The following is a 20,450-nucleotide window of genomic DNA, read 5'->3' on the forward strand; positions in this document are numbered from 1 at the left end:
CGCTAGCACATTATTTACTTATTTTTAAAATATTTTTCATAATTTTATAACAAAACATTAGTTATAAAATATGAAATGTCAAAAACATTACCTATTCACAGTGTGTTTAGTCCCAATAACTAAATACATTGAGAATAGTGAATTCATAATTTAGAATTTCAATAATCAAGTATTTTTTATTTTTATTTTTCTTAATTTTATTTTTATTTATTCAAAACGATATCATATTGATGCATTCAATGAAGTAAAGGACTTGAATAATGTTTTTAACATTTCATAAAATTAAGACTCAACTATTAGACTCTAGTTATATACTGACTTATTGACGACTAGACATTCAAGAGAATCTAGAACATGCCAGTTGTTAAATGGTACATAGCTACATACCAGATGTCTCGCAATGAAATAGGTTTTCACGCCCACCAACTCTATAGTGCAACTTTGGTTCGCAATACCATATGTTTTATTCTAGTTTATTTTTATTGAGTAAATTTAGAAAAATACCTTTTTTTGTTTACACTTTTAAAAGATACCCATTCTTTATTTTTCTTTTAATTTTTTTTTAAATACGTAAAATTATTAAAATATCATACATAAACTTAATAACAATTAATCAAAATATCTATATTTTAAATACAAATCAATTTATTGGTACTAACTAAATTATTTTTACAAAGCTTTTTTTTATATAACTAACAATTACAAATATTTATTATCCTAATTTTTTTTAAAAGACAATAGTGAATACCACCATTCTACCGATGTTAATTTATGATTTTTGTTAAGTCATGTGTTATTATTATGGTGCACATTTTGATGATTGATTATTATTGAAAACACATAAATATTTTACTTTGCAAAAAAAAATTCAAAAAGAATCATTGAATTGAAGTAAAGTTTGGTGATATGTTGAGTTGAAAAATGTGTTGGGAGTGTTAGAGATTATTTTAGTTTATATAACATGAAAAATATTAAGCGATAGACTTTATAATATTTTTAGATATTTTCTTGTTAAATTTTAATATACAAGATTAATAAATCATCTTAAAATATATATATATATATATATATAACTATTATTAATATTATTTCGAATTTAGTTTATTTTGTTTCTCTAAATTTTGAATTTAGTTTTGATTTACTGAAAATATATCTTTAAATTTAAATTAATACACAATTGTTATTTTACATATAAAAGATTGTAGTTTTTACTAAAAATAAAAATAAAAAGGAGTATTTTTCAAAGTATCATACATGTCTCCTCCTCCGATCCTCCTGCTCTTGCTGCAAGGATATATTGGTCTCCTCCTCTTCTTGCTGCAAGGACATACCGGTCTCCTCCTCCAACTCTTACCACCCACCACTCTACGTCTTAGGTGAGTGAAGCACTGATGCACTAAGTAAAACACTGATGCCACTCACCACTCCTCATCAGGTACAACACTGCCACCAGCTGACGCCAATCACCCATGCCTCTAACTTTCAGTTTCAGGTGAACACTAAAAACGGTTTTGGCTTTCACTTCGGTTTTGTTTATCAAATACTTTCTCACACAAAGTATTTATTGTGGGTGCAGAATGAAAACAGAGACCGAGAAGAAGGTCTGTGCCTCGCCATATCTTTAATTTACCAATGATTAAGTTTGTTTTTGATGATCCTAGTTGTTGTTTTGTTTTTCAGTCAATAAAGTCATGCTTGACAAAAAGAAAAAGAAATTGCATGATAAAGAGAAAATGATTTATTAAAATCGGAGTAAGCACCATTGAGTTATATAGAGAAGATGAAAGAGGTACTAGAAGCAATTAAGCAACATCTACATACCAACATCCGAGACTGATTTTTACTAATTGAAAAAAAATATGGCCCAAGAGAGGCCATCAGTCCTAGTTGACGATACTGCTGAAAAATCCTCCCATGTCACTAATTTATCTCTGGGTTTGTTTTTCTCAATCTCCATTTGTTTCTCTGGCATCAATCTTTTCCCACCCACTAATGTATGGTAGATGGAGAAGTTACACAGATATAATTAATGTTTTCTGGCGATCATTTTTCGAAGCAATCCACATGAATAGTATGCCCACATTTCAGCACCTAAGCGGCTTTTACTGAATCCAAGTAGAGAAATTCATTAAAAAAAGTAAAAAGAATCAATATAAAGCCACCTAGATTTAATATTGCCATTTAGACAAACCTCACAACAGATAGGACAATCAGTCTTTGTGGAGTTCTGAAAGCAAGTGTGATTACCGAACAAGCTCATTGCATAACAAGCTCCTACAATATTCACATGTGAATTTTATGACAACAATAATAGGAGATAACTAAAAAAAGTTTTAATAATATTTAATCTACATAAGATTAGTTAAGAGAAAAAAAAAATTGCAACTATTAGACTCTAATTATATAGTAACTTCTTGACGACTAGACATTCAAGAGAATCTAGCACATGCAAATTGTTAAAAGGTACATAGCTACATATCACAGGTCTCGCAATTCATATGTTTTATTCTAGTTTATTTTTATTGAACTTTATGCATCAAACTTCTTTTTATTTTTTGTGAAAAACATGGAATACCGGGGAAAAAACGAAACCAACTGCTATAGTACTTAGCTAGTGCAATGTTATAGTACTTAGCTAGTGCAATGTTACAGTTTCCAGTGCAATATGTTATAGTTTACAGTGTACTCATTGGTACTATTCACTATTTCTACAAATAAACAATCTGAGAAAATTTAAGTCTGATTTTTCTAATGTTACAAACTTTTGAATTTAATTAGGCTTATCAAACAATATAATGACTACGAAGTTTATACTTGGAACCGTAGTTGTAATATAAGATTCAAGTATATAGAAACTCGTTATAATTTCTTCCATAAACTCAGAAAACCCAAGTACCAGAAAAATTTCGAGATCTAAGCATTGATAAACCGCAACAAAAAAAAAAAAGAAAACAGAGTCTTGCACAAAAATCCGGAAGAAGAAGAATTCAAGAATGATTAAGCTCTAAAGCAACGATTTTTACTTCTTCTCTTCTTTCTCAGCCTCGGCGGCCCTCTTAGCTCTGGCACCAGCATGACGTGCGTTTGTGCGCTCCAAACGAATCTTATCATAGGCCTTGAACGCCTTCATATCTGCAGTCAGCTTCACAAGCTCCATGGCTGCCTTCTCACTAGCAATAGGCATGTAATCACCTTGGACTTGGGTAGCATTAGCAAGCTCCTCTGGAGTAGAATCACCAGCCTAAAAACAAAAGATACAAGAACTCAAGAATCAAGAGGGTAACTCAAAGGTACTTCTCTATCTGCGATCTCAAACGGATGATACCTTGACTTTACGGGAACGGCGAGGGAACACAACCAACTTAGCCTTGTAAGTCTTTAACCTTTGAACATTGGATTGAAGACCCTCCAAAGAACGATTCTTGCGACGGTGATCAACCGAAATTCCGATTGTTGGAGCCAACTTCTTTGGGATACCAGCAGCCTAATCAAACCCAAAAACAGCAAGCAACTGTAAGCTTTCATCATTATTATATCTATAAAACAGAGAACAGTTTCAAGATTGAAAAATTACAGAATCCAAACCTTAAGCTCTTCAAGAGTGAATCCTTTTCCAGCTCTAACTTTCATGTTGTACTTAAGAGTCTGACCATGAACAACAGGTCGGAGAGGACCAGAGGTGGGACGAGGGAAGATCTTCACCGCCTTCTTCTGTCTAGCTGAGAAATCACATCACACAAAGGGAGAGACTTTATTACATAACTAAAAACGTAAGTAAGCAAATGATTAAGTAGAAAGATTAAGAGAGAGTTAACTAACCAACACGTCTCCTCGTTTTCCTGGCAGGTTGGTTAAACCAAGTCTTGACATAATTCTGCCAATGCTTGCGAAAGTGTGAGCTCGGGATAACGTTGTTGTGCTTCATTTTCCTAAGAAACAAAACACAAAAAATACAACATGAGAACAAGTCTTAAACTACACAAAGATTCCAATCCTAATCATGTTTAACAATTAGGAGAATTTAACATTACACAGACTACATCAAACGAGCAAATGGGTTTTAATAAACACATTACAAGTGATACAGATTAGACTAATCTAAATTAATAAAGCAATGATCAACCAAAAACAATTTGCAGAATCAAATGCTTTACAATTTCCTAAGAAATGAACCAAAAAAAAAACTCTAGATTAAACTTAATCAACACACCAAAGCTTCAATTGAACGATCCAATGGAAAAAGTTAAATCCTGAGATTATACGATGACGCAAATTTGTTAGACACCTAACACTGACTATACGAAGAGAGACGAGGAAAGCTCAGAGAGATCGATAGAGAGAGAAGGTGACTCACTGCGGCTGAGCGAAAAAATTCTAGGGCTTCTCTCCAAGAGGTTGATCTCAAGATAAATGATATATAACGAAGCTCTCTGTTGATCAAAAAAAAAAAATAAACGAAGCCCTAATTGTTGACAAAGGATATTGGGCTTTTTGTATAAATGGGCCTTGTCTCAATTAAATGGAGACGAAGCGAATTTGACCCGATAAAGTTTTCTACTACCTTAGGATGGATATTCTTTCGTTTGCCCAAAAAAAAATAAGTAGCAATACACCCAAAAGAATATAGTAGCAAAAAAAAAAGAAAAAAAGGGAATGGTAGTAGCAAAATGTAACAAAGCCATTTTTTTTTTTTTTTTTTTTTGGCCATTGAAATCTAGGCCAAGAAACTCTTGAAACCTGCCACAGAATACATGGTGCTTCCTAAAACGAGTCACACCTACAAGAAAGGGAGAATACACAAGAGCACATTAAGGTTGGAATTACTACAACAAAGCCAACTTAGGCAAGTACTAGTTGTAATTTTAATTAGGCTTAATGAGAACACCGGAAAATGTAACTGTCATTGGTTGACTTGACTTATGGTTGCGAAAAAAGTAAACCTTCTCCATGACCGACGTGCGATGTTCTAAATTAGAAATCAAGAAAAGTAATTAGTGTGAAGCCACACATTAGTGTGCTAGTGGGATTATAGATGAATACCCAAAATAGTTTGGAATCAACATATAACTAATATAAAATTAAGGTGAGTTTGTTAACTAATTTTTATAATCAAATGAACAAAAATATGTTTATTTCCCAAATAAGAATCGGTAAAAGAGAATCTTTCTTTCCTGGAATGCCCATTTTAGTATGCACCCATTAGGCCACGATCCATATGTATAAAAACTTTTTAAATACATTGTTGCGAGCAAAGACTTGGTAGAATAATTCTATAAAAAACCTTAACTTGCAAACATACACTAATATTTTAACATCAAGACATTACAAAAAAAAAAAAAAAATCTTATATATATAAAGAAAACATAAAGACAAGTATCAGTTATCAGCTTGCACGAATAATAGCCATGTCTCGTGTCCTCCTTTTGTTCATCTTTTCTTTGTCGGTTTTGGTTGGATCAATCAATGGTAACGATCTTATTACATCAAACCCATTTTCTTTCATACTCAACAGTTGATATACAAAATATAAATGCCAAGAAATATAAAATTTTAATATAACAAGAAAATTTTCAGGACGATCATGTGGATCATCGACGCCCACTTCAGAGGATATGTACCAAAAACAGATGGAAAGAGCCGACGAATCAGCAGATCGAATGGGAAGGATTGGTTTGGAGTGTGAACCCCAAGGGTACACAGGTGGTTCAGGCAACACGAACTACTCTGTTGGTGCTACCATTCTCGGGTTCTTCATTCTTTTCTTTATTTTTGGTGCCCCCATTGTGATCTGTCTCGCCTGTATCCGGAGGCAAAAGGCTATAAACGCAGCCAATCTCAATAATGTTTCTAGTTAGTAATATGTAAATAAGAAATTAATAATTTGTGATGGTAACGATTTGGAATTTAAGTTTATAATGATAATTTTTATTATAGGTCAAGTGGTGGGAGCTCATGTGGCTCATGGAACTGATCTCAAGTCATATCCGGGAACCAACACCGTCCAAAAGGGAGATCCCAATTACCAAGTTTGATCCATCACAAGTATGGATAAACGACATTTTTCGTTTATCATGCTAATTGTGTGTTTACATGCTACATAATTTTTTTTTGGTTTGGTTGAATTTTATCTCGTCAGTCTATTTTGTTTGCATTGTTTTCTATATAAGAATAAATTGGAGGTTTTTTTTTTTTAATTTTGGTCTCAAAATTAATCAACCAAAAAAACTACAAACCCCCATGGAGAAAACAATGCGTTTAATCACTTCAAGGCGATATCAAATTATCAACCATGATAAAAAGAAACAAATTTTCAATTCACACGAAGCAACAAAGATATATACATTCTTAGGTTAACTCAAAACTTGGAAGAAAGACAATTCTACTACAAGCTAATTAACTATTACAATATGGAAGTCACTGATTGGCGAAAAAAAAAAAATTCACTGATTTTATTCATGAGCTATATATGTCTTAGTTATAAGGTAAGGGTAAGAGAAATAAACTAGGAGTGATTTGTCCAAAAAAAAAAAAAAAACTAATGAGTGATTACGAATACTATACTCAATAATAAAAAAAAACTAGTTAGTTAAAGATATAAAATAAAAATACTATTTTGGCTTACCTTATAACTAGTTTATTTTTATTTTATATCTCTATCTTTTCTTGTTACTTTGTCACCGGATCCATAAACTACGAAAAGAGACGAGAGAACATAGTTAATAGAAAGAAAGGGAGACTCTTTGTCCAAAACAAAAAAAAAAAAAAAAAAAAAAGGAAGAAAGGGAGACTCACGATTAATAGCTGAAACAGAGGAATACATCCACCACAACTCAAAAGTCAATACCTTTTTCCATCATCTTCAAGAACATTGACCGTAAAATTCATAAGACCACATCTGAAGCGATTTCGAAACCTTTTGCTTCTATGGATTTGATGAGTATGTTTTGATTTTAACTCAAATGATATTGTAATCTTGTTTTTATTTATTTTTACCAAAATTACTATAAATTGTAGATAAGTTCTCTCATCTAGAGAAGTGATCTCTTAAGAAAAGTGATCTCTATTTTTCATTTTATATGATATTAACATTCATAAATTACACAAAAAAAAAAAGATTTTAATGTTACACACTTTACATTGATATCAAAATCTCTAACTGCATAAGAAGAGCGTTTCTTACTATTGGGCTTCAAAATAGAGATGGGCCAATTTCAATTAGGCCCGAGAAACTTTATCCTCCCTCCAAAACGACACTGTTTTAAATGTAAGCTTCTTAGATACGCCTAGGTAGGGACACGTTCCGAAGGAGCCAGACTTGGAGAATTTGAAATTTTTAACTTAACGGCTCTCACTCACTTTCATTTCTCTCTCTTTATCTCCCAAACCTTAAGAGAAAGGAAACAAAAATCTTCAAATTCAAACGTTTTTTTTTCCCTTTTCTAGAGAGATTCCCTGTGGTTCTATTCGATTCGATCGGTGAGAAGATCTAGGGTTAAGTTATGGAGACTAAAATGAAGAGCCATGGCCGGAAAGTGGTCCGGGTGGTGGCTAGGGTCAAGCCATCGACGGATCTGGTATCAACGAGATCAATATCGGTTCACAAGCCGATGGGTGAAGATTCAGAGACTGTTTCGATTTCGTTTGGAGCTCAATTCGCTGGGTAATTTCTCTTCATTCCTCTCTGATTCTATTGTTGGCTTCTGTTTAGTTAATTAAAATTCGCGAAAAGGGTTTGCATCTGGAGATTTCGACTACAATTTAACTCTTTTCTTCGATTACTTTGTCTAGGTGTCTTGTTTTGTTGTTGGGAATCCATGCAAATGGTTTAATTTGATCTAAAATTTGAGTTTTCTTATGGAGATTTGACATTATTAGACGCGATAGTTACTGATGGGAACATGAATTTTACAATAAAATGTTTCACAAAGAATGTACTTTTGAGTTAAATCTTTCTCAGTCTGTTGTGGATTAGCAACGTTTCAAGCCATATTAACTAGTGTGTTGTGGCAGTTCGAAAGATTCATATAAATTGGACTATTGCTATGAAGAAAATGAAACCACTGGTTCAATTCTCACAAAGGAGATAAAGCCTCTTATCTCTACTGTCTTTGAGGGTAAAGATGCGAATGTCATAGCCCAAGGAGCTAGAAATGGCGGAAAAACACATCTAATACAGGTATTTATAGCAATCCTTTCAAGGTATTGATTATTAGATTATTACTATAGATGAAAAATGATGTATCACATGGTTTGTAGGGAAATGAGAGGGAGCTTGGTTTAACTGTTCTTACAATGTCTGAGATGCTATCCATGGCTGAGGAAAGAGGAGACTCAGTTTCTGTATCAGTTTACGAGGTTTCTCAAGAAACCGTGTATGACCTGTTAGGCCAAGAGAAGCGAGTGGTTGCTGTACTGGAAGGTGCACAAGGGAAAATTCAACTAAAGGGACTTTCTCAGGCAAGTTATTTAGCGTTCTTGAGCATTAAGTCGTGGGACATCATGCGTATTTTGCAGCATCGTTAATATTTCAATGTTTCTGCTTTCAGGTACCTGTGAAGTCGCTCTCAGAATTCCAGAACTTATATTATGGTCTCAAGAAATCCCAGAAGCTGACCAGTGACCCTCCAGTTAGGAGTCATAAAGGTGTGATGATACACGTTACCACTGGCAACGCCAATCCAGGCTCCCTTGGGAGGATGAACTTTCTTGATATGGCAGGTTGAGTATTCTAATATCACATTTTAATTGTCTTGTCTGTGTAATGATATTATATGTCAGCATGTGATGGGTGTTCTCTTTCTCTGACAGGATATGAGGATTCCAGGAAACAAAAAAGTGCTCTAGCTCCTCTAGAGATTGCCAGAATTAATAAGTCGATATATGCTTTACAGAATGTCATGTATGCTCTCAACACAAATGAATCCCATGTGCCATATCGGGAGAGCAAACTCACTCGAATGCTGAAAGATTGTTTTAAAGGATGCAACAGAACGCTGCTGATCACATGTTTGGTATACATTTCTTGCTGTTGAGTTTGTTTTAAGTTTATGATTCACTGAATGTAACTGCAGGCGATGCTATAACCCTTTTGTTTTTCGTTTCAGCCCCGGAAATTTAGCCAAGACTCCTTTTACATGCTAAACTTAGCATCACGGATCTGTCTAGGCAGTAACCGAGCCATGAATAATCCTACTAAGAAGAAGATCAACGGTCCTGAAAGATCTATTTCATTATCATCTGCCGCTCAAAGGAGACAGACACCTTTGAATGTGTCTGCTACTTCTAGAAAACAGACAATGCTAAGGGGAAGTGTGACAGAGAGAAAGACTAAAATCAACACTGCTGCTTCTGCAATTAAAGCAAGGTAAATCATTCAGAACCAGCTTGCTATCAACTCTAACCCTCAATATCCATGCTATACCTGTATCTTCTCTGTTGTTCAGTTTTATAACATCAAATAATGATGATTTTTTTCTCAATGTTTGAAGGAAACTGTTTGGTGAAGCAAACGATTCGGTGAAATGTAAAAATAGCTCTAAGAAGGTAATTCATCTTTCGTTCTTATCCTCATGAATTCAGAAATAGTTTAGTTAGACTTGTTTTGGATTTTGTAGATGGAAGGCAAAGCAAGAATGGCTCTGAAAAATGTAAAGCATCTTCATTCTAATTTCTGAATATTTGAGTAATGTTCTTCAATACCTTTTCTCACCTTGAATGGCATTTGTGTTTATTTTGATGCAGGTAATCTCCACTTCAAAGGTTGTCTCGAGCATTCAGGCCTCTTCACCTAAAGAAGTAAATCCTTGCGAGCATGAACTAAATGAAGCTGCATGGTTATTTATTACTAAGGCATTACTTACAAAGTCTAATGTTCTATAATGTAGGAAATCTGTTCGTCATTTACTGTTACAGATTCTCAATCTTCTTTGGTAGAAGAGGTAATATTTTATATCAACGTTAATGAAAATCATCAAGACATTACTTACATTCAGTGGTTTTTCTTTTCAGGAATATTCTCTGGCTTTCTCAAGTTATGCAGTAGCCATGGAACCGGTAAATTTTCCATCTGCAACTTCTCTGTATCTCAAGCAGATGCCAATACATTTTAAAGAATCTGTTTCCTTTGTTTTGTTTCAGCTTGCTCAGCATATCTAATATTGCTTCTTGTCATTTATAGGGCTATTCAACTAGTGCATCTTTAAGCTCAGAAGCTGTTGACATTACAGAAAAGGTAATTTGTATAGCTTTATGTTTTGTTTCAACATCTGGATATCAATAGTACTGACAGTTCTTCCATTAACATTCAGGAGACACCCTGGAAACATAAGGAAATTTTTTCAGGAGCCACTCATTGTGATGATGCTTTTACAGAGAAAGGTGAGATTGGAAAGTTGGTAAAAAAGGGTCTGGTTTAAAGGAAAGGTTAACTTTGATCTTATTTGTTTTTTTTTTGGTTCTTGTATGGCAGCACAAATAGTAAAGAGAGATGAAAACAATTCAGTCATTGACGATCTGGCTCTGGTTATTAATAAAGGTAGGTTGTGAGTCTTGTCACATTAATCTAAGAAAGTAATATAATGAAACCTTTTGCTCAATTTATGGTCTTTCTCTTTATGGTAGGTGAAAACCTGGACAAAGAGAACAACAGTTTGCTAGCCAATGAAACTGCATCACCACCGCTTAGCATGCGACTTCAAGAACTATCAAACAATTTGAAGTCGATATGCAAAATCTCAAACCAACTATCAGTACCTGAGAAATATCAAAGTCCCTTAACTATATTACAGGCGGAAGAAGCATCAGAGCACAGCGATATTACTGCTGAAGCTGCTGTCAGTGGAGAACTAAGAACACCGGAGAGAACTATGCCTTCGAACATTGGCTGCAGTCCTTGGAAGGCATATAGCGCACACAGCTCTAAATTGAAGGTAAAAAAGTTAACAAGTTTGATTAAAATTGACTTTTCATTACAAGTACCATAAACTTCTGAGACAGTGAGTAGTACCTTAACTGTGGTTCAAAATGTCGAAGATTGACATAGTACTTTTCTTGTTTTCCGGAAATGTTGCAGAACTCTGCTGTTGGAGAATACCTCAAGTTCATAAACACAGCTGGAAAGTAAGTTGTTTTCTTTCTCGTGAACACAAAATATACATAAATCAACTGTCTTTCCAATCCTTCATATAATGTTTCCGGGAGTAACTCAGTTGAAGTTACATGGTTTTTGGGTCATTAGTATTAACATTTTAGAAAATCCTGTCTATATTGGTGTGATAAGAAAGTGAAACTAAATTTGGCTTTTCTCTTCTCTCGTTGTGTTTACAGGGAAGATCTAAAGAAGTTAAAGGTGAGATGACTAGCTTGATCAAATTTTTTTTTTTTTATAATTTAAATGCTTGTTTATAGTTTAGTACTTAACTTGTTTATGGCCTCCATTGATGAATGACAGGGTATCGGCGACAAGAGAGCAGCGTACATAGTTGAGCTCCGTGAAGAATCTCCATTTAAAACGGTAAGTGCCATAAAGTTTTACAAACGAGAAGTTGCATCTCTGTCACGATATATTCATTAGCAAATATGACTTTAAATAGCAAGCCTTAAGTTATATAGTTTTTCAATGTGAAGTTCAATGTTCTTTTGGTTTATATGTAAGCTTTTCGTATAGCAATGTGAAGTAATATTGAACATGTCTTCAAATTTAGTTTTTCAATGTGAAGTTCAATGTTCTTTTGGTTTGTATGTAAGCTTCTTGTATTTTCTATTGCAGGTTGATGATTTGAAAAGTATCGGACTCTCAGCAAAACAGGTTAGCTTATCTCCCTTAAAACAAGAAACTAACAAAATATCATTTCATAATTACACAAACTCTGTTTAATTGTATCTTTCTTAAATCTCTCAGAGAGTTTGTGTAATGATTGGACTTTTGCATTGACAGGTTAAGGGATTGCTGAAAAAAGAAATCGGGGAGATTTTCGAGTAGTCCAAGGATATTCTCACTACGGTCACAACAAATAGATCTGAAGATATTTATGAAGGTTTCGAGGCAACACGACATTGCTTCTAAGATTTCGAAGGTCTATATAGGAAGCTAAGTTGTTGAATGTGTAATTCGTGTTATTACGAGATCTTAATTTGTGGTTTCAATACTTTCAATTGAATTTGTGTCGTACTGTCTAAAGATTTGGGTTATTTCAAAGGCAATGTGAAGTAGTATCAAATTTCTTTTTCATACGTCAGTATCTTTAGAAATCTCAATTCATGACATTTTGTGAAATGGATGTGAACAACTTTTTCATTCGAATGCTTAGTGGGGAATAAACTTTCAATGTATGCCTCACTCTCACCCACTGGGTTAAAACGCATTTTCACAAACCATTTTACTCTAATAGATATTCAACTTTATTCAACAAAAGCAAAATTTGTTTTTCATAATCTTGTAGCATTAGACGATTATTTGTTTTTCTTTCGACGAGATATCTTGTTTTGTAAAATAAAAAAAAAAAGTTATAACGTTAATAATCCATTAGACACAAAACTTTTTACCCGATCTAGACATAAGACACAAAGCACTAAACGAACAACTCAATATTTTTATTCTAAATGAGACAAATACACATATCATTCAATCATCTTTGTTATCACCGGAGAAGTAAATCTCACAAGACCGAGGAAGAAACACAGGCAACAAGAGACCAAACAGATTATAAAACCACATCACCGTGTTAACCGATGCAATCACTCTTCCTCCGTATAATCTCACCGGACCACCGGGACGTTGAGTATCGGAGAATTCTGCTTTAACCCAATCCAAAAGAGCGAAAATGCGACGAGCGTTGTAGAAGACTGGTCCAAGAATACCTATTGGTGTAGAAAACTTGTCGGAGAAACCAATAGGTTCTGTGAAAGCTTGACCTGAGAGGAGGAATAGATGTGGTGCGGCCGCTCCAGCACCGTGAATGTCTCCCCGGTATATTCCATCTCCGATGTAACAAATAGGGAAAAGTAGGCCTGAGGAAGATTTTGATTATTTTTATAAGTTAAAAGAAAACATTTACAAAAAAAAAACAGATGAGAAAAGTTTAGTAAAACCTATAATTGCAGTGGCGAGGAAGTAAGCTTGAAAGAGTTTGTTTTTAGGGTTTGAGAGTCTCTTCTTCTGCTCTGTTTGCTTGCGAGGGAAGGCAAATCTTGAGAGAAACTCATACAAGTAGATATAACACAAGATTACAAACGCTATTTCTCCGATTCCGACGAGTCCTTTTGCGGCTAGTAAAATCATAAAGGAGAGAAACACCAATTGTCTTTTGCGGCTGATGAGACCGCGTTTTGGTGGTGTTTGCGGTGGAGAAGGTTTAGAGTCGGTGAGATCATGTTCTCGTGTTTCTTCCGACATTGAAAAAGTTTCTAGAGTTTCAAGAGTTGTTTAGAAGCTTTGAAAGTTGAATAAGAAATTGAGAGATCTTTTTGGTTTGGTGAGGTAAGAAAAGAGTGTAGATATGGAGTGGTTAACCTTCTCTGTCTTCTTATCTATTTCTGGGCCTTACAATTATTATTATTATTCTTTATACAATAAATGAGAAAAAAAAAATTTGAAGAGATAAGTTGTTGTGATGTGTCGAATATGACAAGTGTTTTACTTGAAATCTCATGTTTTGATAGATTTTGTGACCACACAAAAATGGTTAAGAAAACAAATTAGAAGACTAATTAGAGACAAATACTAAACACATCCTTAATTGCCCAAATCACCAAATTTTAGTAGACAGTGACAGCCTGACATTCACAATATCTTAAGTGTTCTCATTTGTTGTTTTTATTCCCTAAAATAACAAAAAGGTCACATTATACATTCTTTGAGGTTGGTACTCTTTCTTCACAATGCTTTCTAATTTACTAGAACGTTATCTCCAGTGAAGATAGAGTTCAACTCAGGCAACACATCTTGGTGCTTCTCCACAAAGAGCTTCAAAAACTTCAGCTTAGGACTCGTCAATACAGACGAGATCGCAGGGATTTCATCGATCAGCCCTTTAGACAAAAGAGCTTTGATTACATTACACCGCGGTAAAACAAACTTCTCCAAGCTGAATCCAAGTACAATGGGGGTTGAAGCTACAACCTTTAAAGGCCAACCCATTGTCTTCACAAGAAACTCGGTCTTCTTCTTCACCGAATCCGCAGCTAATCCAATACACTGAGGATGCCGCTTGATGATCATCACAAACTCGTCTTTTGTGAATCCTAACTCAAGAAAAGTTTCAACTGACTTCACTATCTTCTCCTCTGAAGTCCCTACACATTCAGGGTACCTCTTAACCATTAAGCATACCTCTTCTTCCCTTAGACCAACCCGTTTCAAAGTCTCAAACGTCTGAATTATCTTCTTCTCCGAGTATTTCAAAGAGAAAGGCCATTTTTTGAAAACTACCCAAACTTCATCCAAAGAAAGTCCTAACCTCTTATAAGCATTCACTTTCTCCTCTATAGTCTTATCACTAAGATCATAGAAAACATACAAAGCACTGACAAACTTTGGACTTTTTGGATCAAAACCCATCTCAACAATCTTCTTAACCGATTCTTCAAATCTTTCTTTCCCACAAACTGGTTTAGCTCTAGATATCAACAAGTTCAACAACAGTCTCTGAGGCACTCCTAATTCTCTCAAAACCGATACATTTCGATTTCGATTCGTCTGCTTTCTCTTGGAAGAAGAACTCGTATCTTGATCTTGCAAGATCTCTTTGACATAATCATAGTAATGAATAATCCATTTCCCTCCTCTCTTCCCCAAGATTTTAGGAACTTTCGAAACAATCTCAGTAAGCTCAGAGCTTGAAGCTCCATTTAGCTTCAAGAAATGAAGCTTAGCACGAAGAGACTTCTCAGGACTCTCAACAAGAAATCGTGGGTAAGTAGCAATGATACTTGAGATTTGACAATCTTTGAATCCATAGCTTCTTAGAAGTTTCAAGACTGAATCTGGATTACCTTTTTCATCGAAATTAGCTTTCATTGAGATTGATTCAGCGAGTTTTGTAGTTAACCCTAATGAATCAATAAGGTAAGAGACTGTGAAAGTCTTCCTCTTTCTTTCATCTTCAAAACTTAGATCTTTAGCGGTAGCAACAACAGAAGAGAACGATTCAGTGAAAGTAGAGCCGTTTTGGAGAAGAAGATTCATTACTCGATTCTGCCATTGATGTAACTCGCGTGACCTTCTTCCACCTTGGAGTATCAATGAATACATGAGAAGAGAGTTATGGAGAGAGGAGGGAGAGTGGAAGGATCAATCTGAAAATGCCTCTGTTTTAACGGAGATGGTGAAGATAAGGAACGGCGGCAGAAAAAGAGAGTTTTGATTTAGGGTTTAGGAAAATCATTTAAAAAAAACAAAAGAAACATCATCAATTTTTAAGTTAGCACACACACTTTATTTACTGCAAGAAAAGCGGTGCGGAATAATGTATAGATTGTGAAAAAACGATATGTGGTACGGGTATCATAGTTATTAAACTTTAATTAATCATTTTGAATAATTATAGTTTCCAGAATTTTTTTTTTCTTTTCAAAAATGTGTTATTGGATAAAACTTATTTATACAAAAAAATTCAGATTTTTTTAAATCAAAACAAAATTAAAAAGAAAATACTAGACCTTAACCACACTAACCACACCAAAATGGAGAGACATCCATACTTGCTTATTTTTAATTTTTTTATATTTTCTGTTTTTTTAATTAAAAGTTTTACTACCTGTTAGAATTTGGTTGAATAATGACACTTTTAGTAACCACACTCTTCTGTCTACTAAACGCGTCTCTCATTCATAACCTAAAGTTGTGTACTAGGTACTAACACCAATTTGGTTCTGATTTCAGTTTTATTTGAGAAGAAACATAATCAGATATAACTAAATCTTACACGAGTGGTTTAGCTTTAGCAATCACCATTGAAGGATAGCCTAAAGTTGTGTACTAAGTACTAACACCAATTTGGTCTGATTTTAGTTTTATTTGAGAAGAAACATAATCAGATATAACTAAATCTTACACGAGTGGTTTAGCTTTAGCAATCACCATTGAAGGCTAATCTTTCATTTCCACCTTTAGAGATAAGCAAATTAAATCAAATAATCCCTGAGGCACTCCCAAAATTTAATACTAAAAAAAAAAAAAAAATAATACTAGCAAATTAAAAGAAGTTGTTATGTTACACCTTTCACTTAAAGATATTTGATAACAATTACATTTTTAACTAATTTTTCATTTTTATTGCCAAACAGTACATGAAAATTTAAACAACAAAACCACAAAAAAAACCATGGTCCAAATACTACAAATTCCAAACCAAACACACTACATAATCATACAAATCCTTACCACACACGCCAGCATTCTGCTGATTATTATAACCACCACAAGAGCAATTATTACCATACTTAAAAACCCATAAGGTTTTTTTTCTCCTCAATAAAATTAATTAGCTAATTAACCAAAATCTATAGTTTGATTAATTAACTAATTAACCTTAAACTAAACAAACACTCAAACAAACCCGTTTCCATTGCCATTAACATGGCCATTAGTGAGCTTCTTTCCATCATCTTCTTCTTCCTCCTCACTAAGTAAAAACTCTTTGCTCTTCTCAAGCTTCTCCATCACAGAAGCTTCAAGAGTTATCTCCACATCAATACTAATCCCTCCAGCTTTACCTTGGTACAAATACATCATCCCATTAAACCGGTTATTCGACCCGCTCCTCACAATTTCCGGTTTACCCCAACCGAATTCCACCTCGTAAACCTGAAACCTCGGCGAGCTTCCCACCGCAACACAATTCACTCCGGCGTCTTTGAACTGAAATATCTTCGGTGATTTCTCCCACTCGTCGTTACGCGCGTCTATCGCACGCGCATCGTGTGCTGCGATCGCTTTCTGGATCACCGAAGCTCCGAATTCCGGTCCGTGCGCCGCTAGTAGCCCCGCCGCGGTTCCTGTGAAGATCGCCTGAATTAAGTTTCCGAAATATTCCTCCGGCATTGGAGGGTCAACGCGACGGCGGCAATCGGCGAAGACGGTGAAGATCGTTATGTCCTCCGGTTTGAGTCCACGCGCTAAGGTGACGTGGCGCCAGATGTGTGATGTTAGTGATTGGAAAGTGGAGAATGGTTTTGAACCGTCGGATGGGATTACTGAATTGGCTCTTGACTTGATCGTGTGGACAGCAGAGTCCGAGAACCTGAAGATCCTCTCAACAAGCTGCGGCGGTTCCGCCGTTGGATTGGCGGCGTCTTCGCCGTTGGAGGTCTCGTTGGGGTCCTTAGGAGTAGTGAGGTCGAGCTTCACGCGCGTGTCACGCGCCTTCGATCGGTCAAGGAATGGTTGGGTCGAGATAGATTGGGCTCCACGGCAGATCTCGGCCCATGAGCTCATGAAATGCCACGTGGAAGTCCCGTCTAAAACTGCGTGATTGAAAGCAAGGCCCATTGCAAGCCCATCTCTTAGCTTGGTCACCTGTTGCGAAACGAAAAATGTTCGTTAATATTTTGTGAAGAAGACGTTGATTTTTTACTTTTATTTCTTTTATATTTATGTTTATTAAGACTTATGAAATTTTGATTTTTTATTTATTTTAAATTCTTTTAAAGTTTAATTAAAATTTTGATTTTTGATTTATTATATAAAATCGAATTTTGTTAATTGTTAGGAGTGTTTGATTGGACGATAGTTTCGAGACAAACATAAACAATGACTCCTCCAACGACTACACCTGTTTTTTAAAGCCATTACATTCAATGCACATTAATGCCGTTGAGAATTTAATTGAGCATCCAACGAAAATGAAAGTATTGTATAATGAATGAAGTTACGTATGTATATTATACACACGTTTTTATACGTATGAATACAAATATACGAGGTATGTATATATACATAGATTCATGTGCTTAAGGTATTTTATTTTTGAACAACTAGTTAGGTGAAAGTGTTTATCCCCACAATCTAAAAATTACACGACGTTGTTATTTTCTTGTACAATATTTCTATAGTTATAGTCAACGTGGGTCGATGATAAAGGAAAATGAATATATGAAACATTGAAACTCATATGATTTAGACATTTAGTTGGAGATAAAGCTGACATTCATAGTTATTAAGGATTTGATCTATAATGACAAATAAATTCTCCAATGTGTACTAATGTTAACTACTTAACTTAGTACTAATTTAATCAATTTACTTATTTTATACATGGCGTTTGTATCCATAACATGTTATTGGTCAGTCATTGAATGTAGTATTTATCGTTGTATCAGTTTTTTTTTCTTTTACAAAAAAGTTACAATCAACAAAATCAGCAGTAAAAGCATTTGAAAACCGAATTTCTCAAATCATGGACTCCAATTACTGTATAAACTAATGCACATACACATATTATATATATATATATATATATATATATATAATATGTGTGTGTGTTAGTGTGTATTCATAAGCATAAAATATGCTTGTCAAACTTCTAAAAGCTAATATAAAATTCAAGAGTGTTTTTGATATATGCATGCTAAGCTGAATTTCTGTTACCATTTAAGTCGTGTAGAGTGTTTTTATTAGTTAATAGTTAATACGTAAGTACAATACAGTGGTTAGAGGCTTATTAGAGCTAATAGATGTCAATATTTTCATACTAATACTTAAATTTTGTTTTGATGAAAATTAAAGTCAACATTTTCTGAAGTACGTGCAATGCCTTCCTTTTCTTGCTGGAAAGATATGCTTGTACTTTATATACTGATTTATGCGTTATTTTATTATTTTTGTAATTAATTTTGTTTTTCTTTATAGCTAATAGAGTTTTGGATGTTACGTGATGTTTGCCTCCAAATGGTAATATTTATTGACGAGTAGTTCAATAGATATTTATTACATAACATGCATCAAGATTCAGTAAACATAACCACATAGATATGATTACATAATCAGATATTTGTGTGGATAATTCAGATGCCGAAAATCAGTAGTACTAGTTATCTAGTTATGTTTTCTTTCGTCACTTCGATTGAATATCTAATTCTTTATTATTTTACGTGAAGATAAACAAGTTGGACGACAAAGATACTGACATGCATGGAACTATGGAAGTAGTGTCATATATAAAATATATAAACATTAAAAGAAGACAAAAAGTTATACCTGGACAGCAAGTAGAGGTCTGTTAAGTCCTTCCAAGTTCAAGATCCCATTGTAAGGAACCAACTCCTTGAACTTAGCCGTCCCGTCCTCAGCCGTTAGATCATCGACGGTAACGTCAGCAGCATGAGCAACCGAGAACTCTACGCCGTTGATCTCTGCGTCGTCGGCGTCGTACTCAACACGGAAGACTCCTTCGTCGTCCTTGGCAAGCTTACCGGCGAGCTGATAGAAGTCTTCAAGAACCAAACCCAAACCATCTTTGAGCTTCTCCACGACGTCGTTTTGGAATGTGGGTTCCTCAAGATCTAGAAGGTTCTGGAACTTGTAGAGCAGAAACTTCTGGTTGTAGTAGAAAGCAAGGTAAGGAAGATCAAATGTGGTGAGCTGGAATTGTTTCTTCCCTAGTACTAGTTTTGTTGGTTTCACATGTGTTTTGCTCATTATCTTTATCTTCATGGTGAAAGAGATTTTAAGTGGCCTTGGATCAATGTGTTTTTGTGATGATCACAAGAAGATATTGATTGGCAATGTTTTTTATTTTTATTTTGGTGTGAGACTAGAGTGTAGTGTGGAGTGGTGAAGAAAGAACTAAAGGCTGTGTTTTATAGAGATGTGCAGTGTGTAGTTGGGTTAGGCATTTAAGGTTTCATGGAAGTAGTTGTGATTCAATTAATGACTCAATTAAACTCTTCTTCTGTAAATTTATTTGCATGAATTGTTAAGTTACGTTAAGTTTTATAGTTTAATGTTGAGAATTGAGATACGAAAATAAATATTGTAATGATGCTACATTTGTAGGACACTATAAATGCCGATAAAGATGGTAACAAAGCTCAAAGCCTCAAACCAAAGCAAATTGTATAATCTTGGATCCTACCTAGATTTAAAAAGATCCTATACTTTTAATTATGTGCATGAACTTTACCTTTTTTTTATAATTTCTGAAGACATATGTTTTCATTCCAATAGTTTTTAATATATTTTTAGAGAAAACTTTATTTTAGAGAATTCTTTTTTTTTTTGGAAATATATATATATCAACGTTGTGTAAATAAATGGGTGATTTTGTTTTTTTTTTTTTTTTTTTTTTTTTTTTTTTTTTTTTTTTTTATCATCCGAAATTAATTAAAGCTCAAAAGAGCTATTCTTGAGGAATGTTATTTACATAAGTGATATGAAGCGGTTCTGTACGAACTTTTCGTGCCAGATTATCCGCCTTAACATTAGCCCTACGAGAAATTAAAGATAAAGAAAA

At 34.3% G+C, this 20,450-nt stretch overlaps 6 protein-coding genes across 7 annotated transcripts; 2 read left to right on the forward strand and 4 right to left on the reverse strand.

Moving 5' to 3' along the window:
- Positions 1-2,845: 2,845 nt before the first annotated feature.
- Positions 2,846-4,446, reverse strand: LOC9308151 (60S ribosomal protein L13-3). Its single transcript, XM_021023428.1, has 5 exons — positions 4,355-4,446; positions 3,820-3,929; positions 3,586-3,719; positions 3,326-3,484; positions 2,846-3,241 (listed from the first exon to the last, which is right to left on the reverse strand). The coding sequence occupies exons 2-5, from the start codon at positions 3,923-3,925 to the stop codon at positions 3,020-3,022; spliced, it is 621 nt and encodes a 206-aa protein (XP_020879087.1). The 5' UTR covers positions 3,926-3,929; positions 4,355-4,446; the 3' UTR covers positions 2,846-3,019.
- Positions 4,447-5,272: 826 nt separating this feature from the next.
- On the forward strand, positions 5,273-6,540 carry LOC9310219. Its single transcript, XM_002872036.2, has 3 exons — positions 5,273-5,466; positions 5,575-5,850; positions 5,935-6,540. The coding sequence occupies exons 1-3, from the start codon at positions 5,406-5,408 to the stop codon at positions 6,030-6,032; spliced, it is 435 nt and encodes a 144-aa protein (XP_002872082.1). The 5' UTR covers positions 5,273-5,405; the 3' UTR covers positions 6,033-6,540.
- Positions 6,541-7,230: 690 nt separating this feature from the next.
- LOC9308152 (kinesin-like protein KIN-10C) lies at positions 7,231-12,229 on the forward strand. Of its 2 annotated transcripts, XM_021022850.1 has the most exons (20): positions 7,232-7,660; positions 8,011-8,176; positions 8,257-8,457; positions 8,547-8,718; positions 8,809-9,011; positions 9,105-9,364; positions 9,489-9,543; positions 9,615-9,647; positions 9,742-9,795; positions 9,885-9,938; positions 10,009-10,053; positions 10,178-10,231; positions 10,308-10,377; positions 10,469-10,534; positions 10,621-10,928; positions 11,072-11,118; positions 11,326-11,347; positions 11,450-11,512; positions 11,768-11,806; positions 11,936-12,229. In XM_021022850.1, exons 1-20 carry the CDS (start codon positions 7,500-7,502, stop codon positions 11,978-11,980), a joined length of 2,118 nt encoding a protein of 705 aa, XP_020878509.1. In that variant the 5' UTR covers positions 7,232-7,499; the 3' UTR covers positions 11,981-12,229. The 2 variants fall into 2 exon arrangements, with proteins under 2 accessions (XP_020878510.1, XP_020878509.1); XM_021022851.1 differs by lacking the exon at positions 9,615-9,647 and having other exon boundaries at positions 7,231-7,660.
- Positions 12,230-12,523: 294 nt separating this feature from the next.
- On the reverse strand, positions 12,524-13,576 carry LOC9308153. The gene is made up of 2 exons (XM_002874106.2): positions 13,090-13,576; positions 12,524-13,008 (listed from the first exon to the last, which is right to left on the reverse strand). Exons 1-2 carry the CDS (start codon positions 13,391-13,393, stop codon positions 12,623-12,625), a joined length of 690 nt encoding a protein of 229 aa, XP_002874152.1. The 5' UTR covers positions 13,394-13,576; the 3' UTR covers positions 12,524-12,622.
- Positions 13,577-13,718: 142 nt separating this feature from the next.
- Positions 13,719-15,402, reverse strand: LOC9310220 (transcription termination factor MTERF15, mitochondrial). The gene has a single exon (XM_002874107.2). It carries the CDS (start codon positions 15,248-15,250, stop codon positions 13,886-13,888), a length of 1,365 nt encoding a protein of 454 aa, XP_002874153.1. The 5' UTR covers positions 15,251-15,402; the 3' UTR covers positions 13,719-13,885.
- An 847-nt stretch (positions 15,403-16,249) lies between these two features.
- LOC9310221 (BAHD acyltransferase DCR) lies at positions 16,250-19,790 on the reverse strand. Its single transcript, XM_002874108.2, has 2 exons — positions 19,196-19,790; positions 16,250-17,515 (listed from the first exon to the last, which is right to left on the reverse strand). The coding sequence occupies exons 1-2, from the start codon at positions 19,649-19,651 to the stop codon at positions 16,547-16,549; spliced, it is 1,425 nt and encodes a 474-aa protein (XP_002874154.1). The 5' UTR covers positions 19,652-19,790; the 3' UTR covers positions 16,250-16,546.
- Between the last annotated feature and the right edge of the window lie 660 nt (positions 19,791-20,450).

Source organism: Arabidopsis lyrata (genome assembly GCF_000004255.2).
Source record: "Arabidopsis lyrata subsp. lyrata unplaced genomic scaffold ARALYscaffold_6, whole genome shotgun sequence".
NCBI lineage: Eukaryota > Viridiplantae > Streptophyta > Magnoliopsida > Brassicales > Brassicaceae > Arabidopsis > Arabidopsis lyrata.